Raw genomic sequence first — 19505 nt, 5'->3', positions numbered from 1 at the left:
CAAAGAAATCCACTTCCATCAAAATATGTCCTCATACAATATCGTTGTTGAAGTGTATAATGATCTCCTGGTTGTGCTCATTTCACTTAGCATCAGTTCATGTAAGTCTCGCCATAGTCCATGGAATCCTAGCCGTCCCCGTTATTCGTACTTTTGAAATCTGCTTTCCCAAAATCGAGGGCACATATAGGACTCTGGCCAGTCCTTCTCTCTTCCATCACAAACTCTAAGAAGTCTGTCTACAGCATCTCAACCATTGCCACCCTAGCACCCCATTTCTAGCTACTGATATGAATCAGATACAGTAGAGAATCCCCTCTTTCTGGTTTCTCCATCTCTTGAAGACACAATTATCACTCACACCAATCAAGGAGAGACATGGATTAGAATTAGAGCTGTGGGTTAGGATTAGAGGAACATTCAATTAGCGCTCAAGAGAATTAACCCTAACTCTTCATCTTTGGAATGATATCATTCTTATTAAAAGTTATTGGTACTCCTGGGTCTGTATTCCAAAGAGATTACAAAAGAAGCCACATGTGCAAAAATGTTTGTAACCAAACATTTTTGTGGCAGTCAAGAATTGGAAAATGTGGGGCAGCTAGGTGGTGCAGTGGATAGAGCACCAACCCTGAAGTCAGGAGGATCTGAGTACAAATCTGGTCTCAGACACTTAACACTTCCTAGCTGTGGGACCCTGGGCAAGTCACTTAACTCCAATTGTCTCAGCAAAAAAAAAGAAAGAAAGAAAGAATTGTCTCAGCAAAAAAAAGAAAGAAAGAATTACAAAATGAGTGACTGCCCATTAATTGGGGAATGGCTGAAGAAGTTATTGTACGCGAAATAATGGGATATTATTGTTCTATAAAAAATGATGAACAGGTTGATTTTAGAAAAGCCTGGAAAGATTTGCATGAACTGATGCTGAGGGAAGCAAGCAGAACCAGGAATACATTGTATACAGCAACAAGATGTTATGTTGATTAGTTATTGTAGATTTGGTTCTTCTCAGCAATTCAGCTACCCAGGGCAATCCCAATTAACTTTGGATGGAAAATGCCACCTGCATCCAGAAACGGACTTATGGACACTGAATGTGAATCGATGCACATTATTTTCACCTTGTTTTCCTCCCTTTTGTTCTAATTTTTCTCTTCCAACATGACTCATATGAAAATATGTAAAAAATAGATGTACATGTATAACCTTAAAAAAAAAAAAGTTATTGGCAGCTCTGGTTTGGGGAGAGAGAGATTTCCAGCAGATGTCTGGATAACTGAGATCCTCTATCACTTCCAGACTTGTCATCAGTTTCTCTAACTTCTCATCAATTTTCTCTTTCTGCCTCGGCACTTCTTGGTACATTCTAATGACAAAATTACTTTTTCTTCCTTTGTTTCCCTTTGCCTCATTTCTTTTTGGTTCCTGGATTTTTTTTTTAATTATATGATACCCTACACTCCCCTTTTTGTAATGAGATGTGCCCCCTTTACCTCAGGACTGGTACAGGAGAGACATAGAAGACAGAGAGATTGATATCTACATACAGATACACATACATACAATACATAGATGACAGACAGATAATGTGTCTGTCTTGTTCATGTCTGATTCTGTGTAACCCTGTGGACAAATTGGCAGAGACTGGAATGGTCTGCCATTTCCTTCTCCATGTGTCCCCATTTTATAGATGAGGAACTGAGGCAAATAGAAGGTCCAGGGTCGCACAGCTAGCAAGTATCTAAGGTCAGATTTGAACTCAGGTTTTCCTGACTCCAAACCTGATGCTCTATCCACTGTACCACCCAGCTCATTAAGCACTATCATCTACTCTATCATATCTATCTACTCTCTGTCTGCTTGTCTGTCTCTTTCTATCTGTCCCTATGCCAAGTACCAGTCAGAGATACAAAGACAAAAATGAAAGTTTCCCTCAATAAAATTGTGTACCCAAATAACTAAATATAATATACGTGCACAAAGTAAATCCAGATGTATTTGGGGCGTAAAGTGGGAACAACTGAAGAGATTAGGAAAGGGCACAGGTGGGGGTAGTCCCTGACTCGGGCCCTGAAGGGAGGTGATACATAGATATATATATTCTATGTATCAGGGACAGCCTACACCCAGAAGTGGGGTGAATGAAGAGTTTTGGGGGAGTCTTTGAAATCAACTGGGAAAGAGCATTCAGAGACACCTTGCAGAGGCTTAACTGTTCACAAGAAAAAGCTGGAGAGGGGAAGGAGGACCCCATGGGGGAGGGGGGGCTGCTGCAGCTGTTAATCTGCCATGGCTCACCGTGTCCTGGGATCCCCCGAGAGCCTCTCTCTGCTTTCCCTCCATTTGTTTCAGGCTTTTACACGGCATGGCTCCTGCCGGCATCTGTGGTGGGAGTCGTGGTCTTCCTAGTGGGCTGTTTCACTGTGAGCACAGACATCCCAACGTGAGTAGCACTTGCTTTTCAACTGCTCCCATGGGGAGATCCCTCTTAGGGACTGAACCAAAAGATGGGATCATTCTCTCTATAGCTCCCTGGTATCCTAGGACCCCAGATCTAGAGATGGAAGGAACCTCAAAAGTCAGTTCATTCAATGACCCCTCCACCCTCATTTTATGGGGGAAGTCATTTACCCAAGGTGACCTAGAGGCAGAGGTCAGAATGCTACTGAGTTATCGGTTCTGAGGTTTCCTCTCCTCATTAACCTGGGGCCTTGTAGGGAGGGGAGAAGCAGAAGGGTTCAGGTGCTAAATACTACAAGCAGAAGAAGCCCAATTTGAAACCAGACTGTGGGGCCAGCTCCAACACACCTGGAGAGGATGTTGTTAAATTGTCAGCGTGAACATGCAAAGCTTGGAAACCCCCAGGAATCAGCTTTGATCTGGGCTCGAGCTTGTTGATTGTCTAGAGAAAATGATGTAAGAAAGGATAAAGCCACAGATTAAATTTACCGATGTGTCAAGCAGACTTTTTTGTTTTGGAGAACTAGTTGTTAAATATTTGCTGGCTCATGGCTGCCAGCTCGCTGCCTTCATGCTTGTTACTGGTGGGATCTCAGCACCAGACTGAGCTGTAAGCACTGTCTATCCATGTACACCTCCTGAATCCAACACAGAGCACAGATTGTTAGACCCTTCCCCGAGTTTCCCTTTCCCAGGTAGACATGGCTCCCCAGGTACCTACTGGCTGCTCTTTGTGAAAACCCCAGATATTCTGGGTAAGAAACAGCAGGAAATGTTTAACAGAGAGAGAGAGTCTCCAATCCTCCTTCCATCATCCCATACTCCCTCACTCTCACCCTGTAAATAGAAAAGGAACAGTCTTTCACCCATGAGCTAGAAATAGGTCTTTCTCATTATCCAGAACAAGACAAAGCAATTTGGAGCCCACAGAGTGGATTTGGGGTGGTGTCTTTTACTTAAGGACCTGCCTGCCAGGGAGCCACTGAGAGGATCAAATGAGAGAAAACACTTAGCATGTGTACTGGTGCTTAATAAATGCTCGTTTCCTTCCTTCCTCAAATTACGCCAAAATGTCTGCTAGTGATCTCCTTCCCAAAAGTAGGGGGTGTGACTTTCTCCAGCTGGTTTTGTTCATTTTCTCTACTTTTCATCTTTTTTCTACTGTTTTCCTCCCAGGCAAGACATCTGTGACATTGAGCAGGACCGTTGGATGTGTCCCCTTTGTAATGACTGCCCATTCTGGAAGCTGTCGAGCATCTGTAAGATCACGAAGGTAAGGACACTGAGGCAGGAAGGATTCGGGACTTTTCTGCCATTCTGTGCTTTTCCTCTCCTGGTCCACATCTGGGATTTTAGGAGGGGGTCACATGATTGGCCCAATTGCTTTACTCCTCTGGTTCTCAAACCTTATCTATCAAACAGAGGAACTCAGGGGAAAATCTGAATCAAAAGGCTATGCAAAGGTCAATGTTGAAGAATTATCCATGTGTATGTTTTGAAAATAAAAAGCTTTAAAAGAAATAATGTTTTTAAGTGCCTAAAATAAGATAAATCAGATTTTAAAAGGAATCAATAATATTGAAAGTTATTCAGCCATTTTTTTATTTTTTCAATTTTTCATTTTTCAAAATACAAGCCAAGACAGTTTTCAAATTCACCCTTGCAAAACTTTGTGTTTCAAATTTTCTCCTTCCCTTCCTTCTCCTGACAGTAAGTAATCCAATATAGGCTAAACCAGTGCAATTCTTGAAGTATTTTTATTTATTATTATTATTATTATTATTATTATTATTATTTGCTGAGGCAATTGGGGTTAAATGACTTGCCCAAAGTCACACAGCCAGGAAGTTTTAAGTATCTGCGGTCACATTTGAACTCGGGTCCTCCTGACTTCAAGGCTGATGCTCTATCCATTGTATCACCTAGCTGCCCCTGAAGTATTTTTTTTTCAATTAAGTTCTAAGACCCCAGATTAAATCAGAAACCTGGGGACAGGAATTTGAGGGAAATTTCAGGACAGGAGAACATTTTCAAGTTCAGAAAGCCAGGGGCAGAGCTGGGAGAAGCACAGGGGCAGGCTGGCCTGGGCCTTATCCCAAAATGGCCAGACTTGGTAAACGGTTCCCTATATGAAGCTTCAGCTTTAAAGCCAGTGGGCTCCCCTCTCCCCACCTCCAGCCAATTCACAAAATCCTGGAGTGGAAAGAGACCTCTGGTACAAGTTAGTTCAGTCTTCAGCAGGCTGTCCTTTCCCCAAGGAGGGGCCCCATTTACCCCTCTAACCAGCTCCATCCCAAACCATCCCCGACAGCTCCTGCCCCATGGACCTAGTCCTGCCCCAGAGGCCAAGCACCCGACTTTTGCCCCTTCTCTTCTTCCTCTGGCTGAGTATCTCCAGCTTATTGCTGGTGTCCCAATGGTCTGGTCTTGTGGCGGTCTCTCCAGCATCCCGGACGAGCACCCGCCTGTCCCCTAGATTTGCTTTCTGGATCTTCGCATCCACAGCCTTTCCTGTCTCTGGGCTGGCACCCTGGCTCTGCTCCTGCCGGCCAGGTTAGCCCCGGGGAGTCTGGGCTGCTCTCCCCCCAGGCTCTGTCACTCACCTCTGCCCTTCTGGCTCCTGCCACAGATCAGCCGCCTCTTTGACAACAGCGGGACTGTTTTCCTCAGTGTCTTCATGTCTCTGTGGGCCGTGACGTTCCTGGAGTACTGGAAACGCAAGAGTGCCAAGCTGGCCCATCTCTGGGACTGCTATGACTACAAGGACTATGAGGTGAGCCAGCCCTCCCTGACCTGGCCTGCCCCGCTGCCCCTTGCCCAGCCCGGGCTGAATGTGCTCCATTGCTGGTCTCCGTGGCTCTGTTTCAGGAGCGGCCTCGGCCCAAGTTTGTGGTCATGGCGCCCATGACAACTCGGAATCCGGTCACCAACCTTGTAGAGCCCTTCTTCCCCAAAAAGAGTTATTTCCAGCGCGCCTTCATGTCGGCCTCCATCATCATCATCATGGTAGCTCTCCCTTGCCCTGGGTGCTGGGGTTCCTAGCCTAAGTCTTCTGGATGGTCAGCAGACAGGGCCTTCTTCCCTCTGGAGATCCTCCAGTATAAACAGCTGACCTTTGTATTGGGCTTTAAAGCCCCATATATCTATGATTTTATTTTAGCTCCCTAACAATCCTGTTGGGCTGGAGATAAAGTAGCTATCACTAAAAACCATTTAATAGAGATGGCAAGAGGCAATGAGTCCACTTAGCAAGTCATTACTCTGACTTCAAGGCCAGAGCTCCACCCACTGTGCCATCCTGCCTTTCATGCAGCCTGAGAACTAGGAGTCCTGGCTCTTCCATTTACCAGCCGGGAGAGGGACCTCCCTCCCCAGGCTTTGGCTTCCTCATCTCTCAAGCGGAGCATCTCCATGATCCCTTTCCTGGCCAAATCCTTTGTGGGACCATTTCATAGGCAACTGGGTTACCACTGGTCCATGTTTATTGCCCCTCCCTGCCCTGGAACCCTCCCAGGAGAGCTTGGGTTTCCATGAGCATCCAAGTCACTTCATTTATAAAGACATGATATTGGGCTGAATGACCTTTCAGATCTCTCCCGGCCCTATAGTGCTAGGACCTCATCCCTTTGGGGCTTCCTGGCACCCCCGAACCAGCACTCACCAACTATGTGTGTCTGAGTGGCCCCGGCCCCAGCCTGACTCCTTCTGCAGGTTGCCACTATAGTGCTGCTCCTGATAGCCATTATCCTCTACCGGGCAACCGTCACCATCTTGGTAGCCAAATCCAGAAACATCTTCCTCCTGAAATGGGTGAGTCTCTTCTGATTATTAAGGAGCCTCCTCTGCTCAGAACCTTCAGGGATTTCCTACTACCCACCAAGACAAGTGTAGACTCGTCTGCCTGGCACTGGGGCCCTCCACAGGGACCAGCCTCAGCAGAGGGAAGACCAAGAATTAGCATCTTGTGGCATTTACTTCAGAGGAGTAGGTTGGTTCTGGAAACCCAATATGGCCCCAGGAAATCTGGCTTCTGGTTCTCACTTTGCCACTAAGGAGCCCTTGTGGGACCTTGGATAATCCTCACAAGCATTCGTTAAGCATTAAGTGCCTGACTTAATTGTGCTAGGCCTAAAAGGTCAAAGAAATATCATTTTCACTTCCTAGGAACTTAAATTATATTGGCATTTACAAATTAGAGAGTTTGTTGTTGTTGTTTGTGGCACCTATAAATGCACTGGAGTAGGGAGCACCAGGTACGGAAATTCTCTTGACCAGTGTAGACTAGCACTTTTTCTACCTCTGGACACTAAAGAATGAAAGGATTCTCCCAGAGTCCTGGAGTCATGGGGATGGCCAAGGTCACCTTGGCCCCCGGTTCTTGCTCTTTTCAATCTACTCCCCCAGATAATTTACGATAAGTCCACAGAAAATAGACTCCAGATGATTTGGGTACAAGGATTAGGAAAGGCCTCCGTGGGAGGTGGCATTTGAGCTGGACTTTGGCCAGATCTACTGTTAAGGAGGATCCCTTTGGCAATGATACAGAGGGACAGGGCCGGAAATAAGCCAGGGAAATCAGTTAGAAGGTTGGGAGGCAAAGGACATGGGCTCAAATGTTGCTTCCTGGGCTTCAGTTTCCTCATCTGTAAAATGTAGAGATTGAACTCTATAATCTTTTAAAGTCCTGTCTAGTTCTGAACCTATCATTCTATAGATTAGTTATATATATATTGTATATGTAAACTATATGTACACATATACATATATAGAGAATATATATTTATATATATAGAATAGTTATAAATATAGATGTTACATATGTAGTTATATATTATATGCATTATATATTATTTATATTATATAGTACATATACAGTATTTATTTTATATTTTATATACAGTTATATTTACATTAAAAATCCATTCTAGTTCTGAACCTATGATTCTATAGATTAATAATATTTGTATTTGTATATGTAGACTATATATATATACATATAGAGAGAATATATATTTATGTATATAGAATAGTTATATGTCTATATTTGTTACATATGTAGTTAATATATATTATATGCATTATATATAATTATATATTATTTCTATTATATAATATATAAATAGTATGTATTTTTATATTATATATAGTTAGTTGTATTTACATTTAAAGTCCATTCTAATTCTGAACTTATGATTCCATAGATGAGTTATATATATTTGTAAACTATATGTACACATATACATATATAAGTATATATATACATAGAGAATATAGATTTGTATGTAGAAAATATGTCTTTGTTACATATGTAATTGTATGTTATATTATATAGTTATATAATGTATATATTATATATAGTTATATATTATAACATATTATACATTATACAACATATAGTTGTATTTATTTCTCCTACTAGACTGTGTGCTCTATGGAGCCAGAGATCCCCAGTCTTACCTAACTGTTATATTCTCCCCCACATCTGGCACTGGCTCCATGCACTGCCGGGACTGAATGAATGAATGAAGTCCCTTAGTGTGGTGGATCCTATGTCAGGCTGCAACTCACGAGCCTCTTTCTGTGATTTTTTGGTAGGATTCTGTTTTTTAATGCACTCTGCTATTCGCTTCTGTTTTGGGGGGGATCAGCAGCCTTTTCTTCCTTTTAGGCACCTTGGATCGCTGGTTTCACAAGTGCCATTATGAATCTTTCCTTCATCCTCCTCCTGGCCAAGATCTATGTCCCAGTCGCATATGCTCTGACCAACTGGGGTAAGAGGGGATTCGAACTCCAAGGAAGCATCTCTGGCCCGCTGCTGGATGGTGGCTCCATGAGAGAAGGGGGAAGAGCAAGCCAAGGGCCCCGCTAAGGAGGGATGATGGGTATAGAGTTGAGGTCCTGGCCTTCCATCCTGGCTCCGCTCCACCCCTTTCCTATCTAGTAATTTCTTGGAACCTGATCTGTACAATGGGGTTAGTTACTCTCAAAATATTTTGTTACATTGCAAAACTGGAAAGGGTCAGTAACCCACTGGGTAACAGCATGAAGATCCAGAAAGATCTTGATTGGCCAAAATCTAGGGCTAAACTAAATGGAGACACTGATCCCGATTTTATATATTTGATCTTGATTGGGTAAAATCTAGGGCTAAACCAATTGGGATGACACTAATCCTGATTATATATATATATATTTATTTATTTATTTATTTAAATCAAGTTCCCAAGAGCAAGACCTAATTGGAAAAGCTTTTGTTTGAAAAAGATCTGGGGGTCTTAGTGTGGGCCTCACAGCAGCATGATAGAGTGGCAAAGAAACTGTATACAATCTTGGAGTCGTGGTGAGAGGCATAAGGAATAAGGAGGTGATAGAGTGCTTATTCTTAATCTGGGATTCTTAATCTGGATCTGTGAATTTGGTTACTTCTCAGTGTTTAATTATTTAATCTACATTTCATTGTAGAATTGCTTTCCTTCATAATCCCATGTATATTATTTGGAGAATCTATAGGCTCCCCTAGATTGACAAAGAGAAAACAAGACACAAAAAGGCAAAAATTCAGCTTTAGAGGAAGAAGATAATTTGGATATCATCCTCACTCTTGCCCCCCAAAAGATCATAGACTTTAGAAACTATCCAGCCCATTTTACAGATAAGAAAACTGATGGTCAAACTAGAATTGCAACACCTGCCAGGGTTGCTCCTGGCTCTGCCCTCTGAGATGGGAAGAACAAAACTAATCCTTCCAAGTACTCAAAAGAAGCTCTCATGTCTCCTTTAAGGCAGCTCAGATGGTCTAGTGGATAAGGCCTGGAATCAAGAAAGACCTGAATTTGAATGTTGTCATAGACACTTACCAGTTATGTCACCCCCAAGCAGGCCTCTTAGCTGCTACTGCCTCAGTTTACCCAACTGTAAAACAACAATAATAGCATCTCCCCCTCGGGTTTGTTATGAGGATCAAATGAAATAATATTTGTAAAGTATTTATCGTAATACCTGGCACTAGTGCTCCAAAAAAAGGTTTGTTTTCTTACTTCCTTTCTATCCTCTCTTCACCATGGCACCCAAATATGAACACAACCTTCTTGGCGTAAACTGGGGCAGATTACCAACAAGATGCTTACTTGTTGCAAATCCTGGAAGTCAAGGCTTTCTCCCTGGGGCCCAAATTCCCTTTAGTTTTTCTTGGTCAACATTGCATGGCTGACTCACATTGAGCTGGAGGGCCATTTGAGCCCCCACTTTTTCAGAAAAACTACTACCTAAGCATGCCCCTGTCCAAGCCAAACTTCTGAAGTTGAAGCAGCAGAAGCAGCGGTAGCAGCAGCAGCAGTCAGCGGCAGTCTACAACAATAGTAATAACAGCAGCAAAAGCAGCACTCAGCAGCAGCAATAGTGGCAGTAATAGTATTAGTAGCAGCAGCAACAGCAGCTCTCAGCAGCAGCAGTAGTGGCAGTAATAGTAATAGTAGCAGTAACAGTAACAGTAGCAGCAGTAATAACAGTAGCAGTAATAGCACCAGTAACATAGTAATAAGGGTAGTAGCAACAGCAACAGTAACAGTAGCAGTTATGGCAGCAGCAGCAGCAGCAACAACAGTAACAGTAGCAGTAACAATACTAACAGTAGCAGTAATAGCAGCAACAGTAACATAGTAATAACAGTAGTAGCAACAGCAACAGTAATAGTAGCAGTTATGGTAGCAGTAGCAGCAGCAACAGTAACAGTAGCAGTAGCAGTAACATAGTAATAACAGTAGTAGCAACAGCAACGGTAACAGTAGCAGTTATGGTAGCAGCAGCAGCAGCAACAGCAACAGCAGCAGCAGCAACAGTAACAGTAGCAGCAGTAGTAACAATACTAACAGTAGCAGTAATAGTAGTAGCAGCAACAGTAACAGTAGTAGCAGTAACAGTAGCAGCACTAGCACTAACAGTAGCAGTAATAGTAGCAGCAACAGTAATAGTAAGATTGTAACAGTAGCAGCAGCAGCAACAATAGTAGTAATAACTAGCATTTATAGTGCACTTACTATGTGCAGAATACTGGGCTAAGCACTATCCCACTTGATCTTCACACCAACCCTAGGAAGCAGGTATTAATTATTATAATTTTCATTTTATTATAATTTCCTCATTATATATGAGGAAACTGAGGTAAATGATAGTTACATGACTTGTCCAGAGTCACACAGCTAAAAAGTGTCTGAAGTTGGACTTGATCTGAGATCTTCCTGACTAAAGGAAGGAAAGTGTGTGTGTGTGTGTGTGTGTGTGTGTGTGTGTATACATGAGATATATATATATTTTTTAATGGAGCAGATAGTTATTTTTTGTGCACAAAAGAAATGTTAACCACAAAATACAAGATCACATTGACAAAACAAAATAGAATTCAGTAACAACATATAATTCATTAAGAGATATACTTTCAGGGGCAGCTAGGTGGTACATTGAGTTCAAATCTGGCCTCAGACACTTAACATTTCCTAACTTTGTGACCCTAAGCAAGTTAACCCCAATTCCCTCAGGAGAGAGAGAGAGAGAGAGAGAGAGAGAGAGAGAGAGAGAGAGAGAGAGAGAGAGAGAGAGAGAGAGAGAGAGAGGAGAAAGAGAAGAGAAGAGAAGAGAAGAGAAGAGAAGAGAAGAGAAGAGAGAAGAGAAGAGAAGAGAAGAGAAGAAGAGAAGAGAAGAGAAGAGAAGAGAAGAGAAGAGAAGAGAAGAGAAGAGAAGAGAAGAGAAGAGAAGAGAAGAAGAGAGAGATACTTTCCAGGGGTTGGATAGATTTAAAACTCAAGAAAACATTAAATAGTTTGGGGGATTGCTGAGGAAACAATATTTCCTATGCCAGACATCGTGCTAAGTGTTTTATATCATTGGATTCTTACAACAATCCTGGAATGTGCTGTTATGATCCCATTTTACAGATGAGAAAGCCAAAACAGAGATTAAGTGACTTGCCAGGGTCACACAGTTAGTGAATGTCTAAGGCAGGATTTGAACTCTTCCTAACTAGGTTCAAGCTTCTATCCATAGTTCCATCTTACAGAGTGCTTGATTGGTTGATTAAAAAGAGCTCAAACAGCTCAAACACCATCTCCTTTTCTGATCTTCCCAAGTGTTAGTGTTTCTCCCCCCTCCCTTCCTCCCAGGCTCCACCATGTTGTATTTACTTTAGACTAATTTTCACTCTATTCATCTATGTCCATTCCCTTTGATGGAAGGGACTGTTTTTCATTCTTGTCTTTGCCTAGCTTGGCACATACAGCAGTCACTTAATAAGGCTGATTGTTTGTACAGACATAACCATAGACAGGCAGAGGAGAGTCTGTTTTTAATGTCATGGTTAAGGAAAATGCTTTAACAGTTTCTTTTTATTTAAAAAAAAAAATAATTGCTCTCTTTTGCTTTTGCATCCCTTTCACTTCCAGGTATGACTCTCCTCATTCATCCCTATCCCTGCTTTGTGGTTTGTTGTTGTTGCTATTGTTGTTGTTGTAGTACATCCTTTGCTCTCCAAGAGGGCCATGATATAGGGCCAACCAAGACATGCTAGTGAGTTAGATTAACATGAGAGAGGGAGGACTGTGCGAGGTCACCAGCCTTATTTTCTCCTCCAGCGCCATCTGGGTCCAGTGGCCAGATGTAGAGCAGGACAGCTAGGGAGGGCCCTCTAGCTCTAGAATAACAAATGAAAAAGGAGAAAAAAAAAAAAAAAACAGTTTTAGCCAAATTAACCAATGTCTCAAATTTGACAAAGTCCCAGAGCCATAACCCATTTCTGTTTGCAGGGTCTTTTTCAAACAAATTTAAAATCAACAATTTAACAAACAAACAAACAGAACTCTGCTCACTTTGCCAGGGGCAGGGGAGGGGGAAAATTGGACCTAGAATTCCATCAATGTAAGGCATTCCCACTATGGAAGACCAGCAACTCCCCTGTGCTTTAAGTATCTTAAAGAGGGTCTCCAGGTCATTCAAGGGGCTTTCCCCAGCCAGAAAGACTAAAGGGCTCCAAGTCACACAGCTCAGGTGGATCTGAGGTGAGACTTGGACTCGATTCTTCTGGACCTAATGCAGGCCCTCTACCCACTATCCCTTATGACCTCTGCTGCTTGACCTCTGAAAACCATGTTCTTTCAGGGATGGGCTCAGGACCCACACCACTGAGTTACTTACTAGAATTTGGTAACTTTAATCCTCTTGACCAGGATCCCATTTCTTCTAACTATAACCTACCGTATAGCCTTCCCTTCTCTGTACCTCAGTTTCCCCACCTCTAAAGAAGCAGGTTGGACTAGTTGGTCTCTTTAGTGTTCTGTGAACTGTGCTTGTATGGGAGGAACAGGGGGAAAAAGTCCCGGTTTCACTGACCCCATGTTTGTGCTTTTCTTTGCCTCAGAAATGCACAAAACCCAGTCCAAGTTTGAAGATTCTTTTGTTTTAAAAGTGTTTATTTTCCAGTTTGTCAACATCAACTCCTTTCCGATCTACATCGCCTTCTTCAAGGGGAGGTCAGCTCTGACTCATCTCATTCCTAAGTCGGGGGGATGGTGGGGAGGGCCCAGGTCCCAGCCGCCTTCTTCACTGGGACCCAAACACTATCAAGCGCCAGCAAGGGCCCGGGAATGCTGGGAGTACCCTCAGGATGGTGAACCCCTAGGATGGGCAGCTTTCAGTCATGGTCCCAGGTTTGGAAGGACTCGGCTCCAAACCCCACTTCCATGGCTTACATCTTGTCTTTGGGCCTCGGGCATCTGTCTTATCTGTGAAATAAGGGAGTTAGATTGGATGGCCCCTGGGGTCCCTTCCTTCTGGAAATCCCCGCTCCCATGACTCACAGTGATAAAACCACAGATCCAATGGAATAGTAGAGATTTCCAGTGATTCCCAGATTTCTTTTCTTCCACAATTGGAGGGCATGACTGGCCTTGGAACATTAATTAAGCACCTATTTTGTGCCAGGCATCCTACTGAGCAGTGGGAATAAAACACTCAGCTTTAAAACCCATTGCTAACTAGGGAATCCCTTTCAGCCTCCGTTTCCTTCTCTGTAAAATACTTACCACGATCTCTCTCTTATAAGGCTGCTGTGAGGTTCAAAAGAGACTGTGCTTTGTAAACCTTAAAACACTGACTAGATGGGAGCTATTATTATTCAATTAATGTAGTTAATGGATTAACCCAAGAGATTCCCCCACTAGATCCGTAAATTCCTTAAGGGCACTTTCATTTTCAAAAATGCAAAAGCTCCTGAATCCTCAGCACCTTGGACAGGATCTGGTATACAGGAGGTGACAAATAACAAAATTCCTAGATTAGATTCACAACCTTAGAATGAACAATGAAGTATTTATTAAGTACTTAGTGTGGGCCAAGCACACTAATCCTTGGAAATAGAAAGTTGGATAAGACAGTCCTCCAGGTGGGAGGTTTTAGCTGCAAGTCAGATGAGAAGATCCCATACTGCTTAGGGCAGCAGATGGCTGATAGCATTTCAGAGCACTCCCATTTGCTTATATTTCAATACTTTCAAGTTAAAGATGGAGAAACAGGAACTGCCCAATGTCACCCAGCAGCTGGTAGGTGTCAGAGACAGCCTCCAATCCAGGTCACTCTTCCTCAGTTTCCTTATCTCTGAAATGAGGGGATTGGGCTGGATGGCCCTGGTGGTCCCCTATAACTGCAGAGCCAGCATCCCATGGCCTCAGGGTCTCTTTGGAACCTCTAAGCATCCTTGGGAGACTGGTGGTACTCAACTCTTCCAGGAGGTCAGTGATTTCACTCATTCCCATTTTCCCGGCAGTGACAAAGACCCATCCATGACTAGCCATCCTGGGCAACTTCTGCCTACAGTCTCCTATAAACTCATCACCGGTGGGTCCATTCGGTGGGGTGCTACGGGGATCGTTATCCCTATGTTCAGATGAGGAAACTAAGGCTCAGAATTTAAATAACTTGCCCAATCTCTGACATTGTTAGTAAAAGGAACTTAGATTTTCCTGAATCCAAGTGACTGCCTCGCTGGCCTGTGTGAAGGGGTGATCGTGTTTTCCCAGCAGACGAGCAGCATGATCAGGTTTATAATTTTACTGATGAGACAGAATTGGAGAGAACCCAGGACTGCAATGCCCAGGAAGGCTCTGGGAATCACCAGGAACCTACTGGTGAATTTGGATCAAATTACCAGGAACAAATAAAGTCCCTATTCATTACATTGTACCTATTACAAGAACTGCCCCAAATCCTAAATTGGGGACTCCTTGACTTGCCAACCCAAGAACACTCTGGGACCTTCAAGAGATAGTAATAATGTTGCCCAGCAGATGTCTGGGAAGTCTCGACAGTGGCAGCCCAGTGTGCTGCACTTCAGCACCGATCTCTCAGTAAAATGGCCTGAGCAGAGGGAAGTCAGGTCAGCAAAGTGGGATGGGGGGGTGGGGAAGAAGGACCGGCCCTTAAGCATCTCCAATCCATGATAAAATGGCCACCCACTGACCACTCCAGAGAGCCTGGGAAGTTTGCCATCTCCTAAAGAGACTCCAGGCAATAAATAGTGTTATTCTGGATGGTTTGTAGTTCTCCAAAGGCTGCTCATAGGGAGCCCCCAGAGACACTTAGGTGGTTTCTGGAAGGGTTTCTGAACAGAGTCGGCCTTGGGAATGGGCAAAGAAGGCTCTAACCTGGGAAATGGGTCTCCATTTCCTAACCCTCTCTGCTGTCCACCTGCCACAATGCTGACTCTGCAGCAGAGAGCTGTTTCTGGGAACCAAGAAGTCCCTTTTTCTTGGCTAGATGCCAACACTCCTGGGAGGAGGAGGAGGAACACAGTTCCCAGTCAGGAATGCCTTGCCTTCCTTGAGGATGCAGAAGGTTGCTGCTTCCCCTGAGCAGCCCAGAGCTCCACGAGTTCCCCCCAGGGAGGCAGTGATGAGCTAGATGCAGAAGAGGGAGGGACAGAGGGGGGCGCATATTCAAAGGAGCCTTCCCCCCTTTGGTGGGAAGCTCAGAGAATGGGGACTGATCTCTTGGTGCCTGAATAACCGGGGATGTTCTTCAGATTTTCAGGTTACCCGGGAGACTACCGTTCCTTTTTTGGAATACAAAATGAAAATGTGAGTATGTGCTAGGAAATATTAGCTCGGGGGATGGGATGGAGGCAGAGTATGATCACAGCTTTGGAGCCCAGAGGGAGCTGGGACACTGTCTGGTCCAACTCCTCACTTTGCAGGTAAGGAAAGTGAGTCTCGAAGGGATGAGGTGACCTAGAGAACAGCACCCTCCCCATGTCCCATATTGAAGCAGGGGAATCCAGCTATATGTTGAGTTAACATGGATAAATCTCCGATCTCCACTAAGAGCTCATCTTGTAGTCTTCTGGCTCCAGAGCAAATGTCAATAAACAAAAAGCTTTCATAGCCTCACAAAAGTATATGTAGCACATGGTGTAATGCCGGAGAAACTGAGGCAAGATAGAGATTAGAGAGTATTAAGTCATTTATTTAAAACGGAGAGAGTTGCTGGGACCAAATGGATCCATGGTTAGGTCCCAGGGCTGAATGAGACTCTCTTCTCCGAGCATCCAGCAGGGAAAGTCGATAAAAGATTCTTTTATAGGGTAACAAGAACAATGACATGATGGGGGAGGTGCCCGGATGGGGATGACCTAATGGGGGAGGCATCTAGGATGACACAATAGAGGGAAGTACCGGAGAGGCTCCTGATATTCTGATGATGTCTAAAATGGATAAAGACCTTTATTCCATCAAACATTAAGAGGGAAAGGTCATCACCTGAGGCAGAGTAATTAAACAGGACAATTAGGGAAACTGGATCAGGACATTAAAAGAGGCACAACCAAGGAAAGAAGGAAGCAAACAAGCATTGATTAAGCACTATGTGTATGCGACCGGCACTGTGATAAGCACTTTTTATAAATATCTCATTTCACCCCCCAACATAAGTCTTGAACCCCACCAGTATATGTTCTTTTATTAAACCCATTGAAAAAGACATTAGTTTGTGGCAAAATAATAATAATAATAATAATAAAACATCAAAGGAAAAAAGGTGACAAGAAAGATTTCCACCTATATAGAAGGTACATTTCCAATAGGTTTCCATACCACTAGTGGGGGGAAAGTACAAATGTCCAAAACACATGGAACCAGGACACATACATACACCCAGAACCAAGGCAGATGAATTGAATCATCAGGGTGGGGGGGTTGTCACTCACTCTCCGCTGAGCATCTTCTTAGATCAATGAGCTTTCCTTTGCCCTCTTCGGGGCCACCTGTTACTCTGCCTACGGTCCTCTGGGATTTGGCCACTGGCAAATCTATCCTTGGCAAGAAAGGGCTGAAAGGCTCTTTTAGTGTTTAGGACCGTCCATCGTCACTCCACCAGGAAGCCAACAAAAACCCAAAGCTGAGACGTTTATTTATCTAGCTCTATAATTTCATTGGCTTGGGGAGCTTCCTAGTTTAAAAAAAAAAATCCATCCACTGATGCAGATCACTCATCCTTAATATACACTGAGACACTGAAGAGTTAAAGGACTTGACTGGAATCCAGGTTTTTTGGATTCCCGAAGCCAGTCTATCCACTAAGCCTCACTGCTCAGATCTGTTCTTTGACCACCCCCAGTCACCTGGGTTCCTCTCTTAGGAATCCTCCTTGCCTCTCCCCTCCCCCTCATCTGCCCCTATCTTATCAATTCCACCTTCAGACACTCCTAAAATTCTTCCCTCCCTCATCCAAAGCCTCTCCCTACTTCAGACCTTTATCTCTTGGACTGGGCCAACTCCCTTTTCCCGGGATTCTCCCTCTAATCTCTCCTCCACCCTTTTACTTTTCTTTTCTAATAATCATAAATCACAGCTCTAACCAAGGATCCTCTCTTCTCAAAAACTCCTCAAGGAAAACACAAAATCCTCCATCTTTACTATAAGGACCTTTCAAAATCTGGCAATCAGTCCCTCCCTCCATGCATTGATCTATAAACATTTATGAAGTGCCTCTGATAAGCCAGCCTGGGGGATACAAAAGGAAGCAAAAGCCAGTCCCCGTCCTTGCTATCTAAAGGGGAGAGAGCCTGCAAACACATATTTACCCAGCCAGCTCTATTCAGGGCAAATAGGAGATAAGTAGCCAAAGGAAAGCACTGGAATTACTAGGGACTGGGGAAGGCGGTTCCCTTTCTGTCCTTGTTTTGTATTATTTCCCTTAACTCAGTCCCTGGTGGGGGACAAATGGCTGCTCCTGTCCCCAAGTCTCTCTGTGCTCACTTGACCCTTATAGGATCCTTCAATGTCCTTCGGCAGCAACACTTTGGGTACAGTTTCCATTTTTGAATCCTCAGTGCGTGGCACACGCTGAATTGAGTTGATTGTTCTGGCTAATTTAAGGGATTCCCCTTTCACCTCATGTCATAATATGGATAATCATCCCCAAATGTATTTAAAAACCAGCTATACATCTCTTTTGATTGTTTTTAGCATCAAAAACTGGTTTCAGCTCATACTGGAGCAGACAGCATGTTTCCTTTTGGTAATTCTTTCTTCTTTGTCCTCCCCCTCCTCCTTCTCTTCCACTCCTCCTCCTCTCTCTCTTCCTCTTCTTCCTCCTCCTCCCCTCCATCTTTTTCTTCCCTCTCTCCTACACATCTATTCAAAATGCATTTGTTGAAGAGCTTCTTGCGCAGCCACATGCTTCTCTTAAAGTCATTCCTTCCCTTGTCGTCACAATTATCCGAATTTTGTCCCTGAGAGGGCGCCCTTAAATTCATTTAAGTCTCCACTAAGGGTGAGGCAGAATGTTCCACGCGGGGGCATGAAGACAAAAAAGCTTTTGCTGCCTTCCAAAACCTTACTGTCTAGAAAGCGAGCTGGGGCCATACATAGAGCATTGGCCCTAGAGTTCGGAAGATCCGAGTTCAAATAGCACTTCAGCCACTTCTTAGCTGTGTCTACCTCTGCCTTCTTCAGTTTTGTCATCTATAAATTGAGTATAATAATAGCCTAGGGTTGCTGGGAGGGTCAAATGAAATATTCATAAAGGGCTTAACATGTGCCTATACTACATAAATACTACCTAAAGAAGGACGACTAGTAACTGTTATCTCCGAGCATTAGCAATGATCCCCCCCCCCCCAAACTAGAGAAATCTCCATGTCCGCTCAGGGGTCCTTTTCTTATCTGTAACAACCTCTAAGATGGGATGGGTCACTGCGTTCTGAGCTTCCTGTCATCTCCAAGTAATCACTTAAATCAGGGTCAGGCTCCTTTAAAATAGGACGTGATCAAAACAACAAAACTTTTGTTGAGAAAAGTGCTACTGAAAAAGTGAAAGGATAATAAAATCTATAATATTTTGGGGATCCTAGGAGTTAGCAATACCTTCCTCCTCTAAGATCTTCTCCTTCACATTGCCTGAGGGAAGTGCCATCTGCAGTAGGAGGAGCAATGGCTGTGAAATCCTAAAACTTGGGTTTTTACTGGCTCTGTTATTTACTAGTTATGGGACCTTCACCTTTAAGGGTCTCTATTTTCCCATCTGGGACATGGGACTGATAACATCTGCTCTGACTATCGAAAGGCTTGTTGGGAGAATGAAATGAAAGAATATATGTATGTAGACATTTTACAAATGGAAAATACCCTACAAAATTTAGATATTGTCATTATAAATTATCTAACACTCTTTCCTTAAATGAGAATTACTGCCTCATAATTCAACTCCTATACCTTAAGTCCCTCCTCCTTTTTTTCCTTCTTTCTTTAAAAACAATCCTTAATGTCCAATAGAGCAGGGCTATAATTTAAAACTTTATTAGTATGTGTCTCATCTGACGTGAGATATTCTGGGTTGAGATGTCCTTGAGTTTAAAGGGGAAAAAATGAAAACAAAGACATGAAGATGAAGAACAAAAAGAACAAAAAGCAGATAGATTATTCTTAATTAGCATTCCAGTTTATACGTTTTAAATGAGATGACTTAAAACAAAGACTACCTGTAAAATCAGTGACCATGGTCTGTCC

At 43.3% G+C, this 19505-nt stretch overlaps 1 protein-coding gene across 4 annotated transcripts in view; it reads left to right on the top strand.

The window, feature by feature from the left end:
* Positions 1-19505, top strand: part of ANO7 (anoctamin 7) — a 66970-nt gene that overhangs the window by 34717 nt on the left and 12748 nt on the right. For all 4 annotated transcript variants that reach the window (XR_007952790.1, XM_051991699.1, XM_051991698.1 and 1 more), the window contains exons 10-17: positions 2353-2443; positions 3637-3733; positions 5090-5233; positions 5329-5466; positions 6172-6270; positions 8129-8231; positions 12866-12977; positions 15524-15578. Coding sequence is in view for 3 of the 4 variants with exons in the window: in XM_051991699.1 (XP_051847659.1) it covers positions 2353-2443; positions 3637-3733; positions 5090-5233; positions 5329-5466; positions 6172-6270; positions 8129-8231; positions 12866-12977; positions 15524-15578 (839 nt within the window). In the remaining variant the exon portion in view is untranslated. The remainder of the gene's footprint in view (positions 1-2352; positions 2444-3636; positions 3734-5089; positions 5234-5328; positions 5467-6171; positions 6271-8128; positions 8232-12865; positions 12978-15523; positions 15579-19505) is intronic.

Source organism: Antechinus flavipes, chromosome 3, assembly GCF_016432865.1.
Source record: "Antechinus flavipes isolate AdamAnt ecotype Samford, QLD, Australia chromosome 3, AdamAnt_v2, whole genome shotgun sequence".
In the NCBI taxonomy this organism is placed as follows: Eukaryota; Metazoa; Chordata; class Mammalia; order Dasyuromorphia; family Dasyuridae; genus Antechinus; species Antechinus flavipes.
This window is presented reverse-complemented; position numbering and strand designations above follow the sequence as displayed.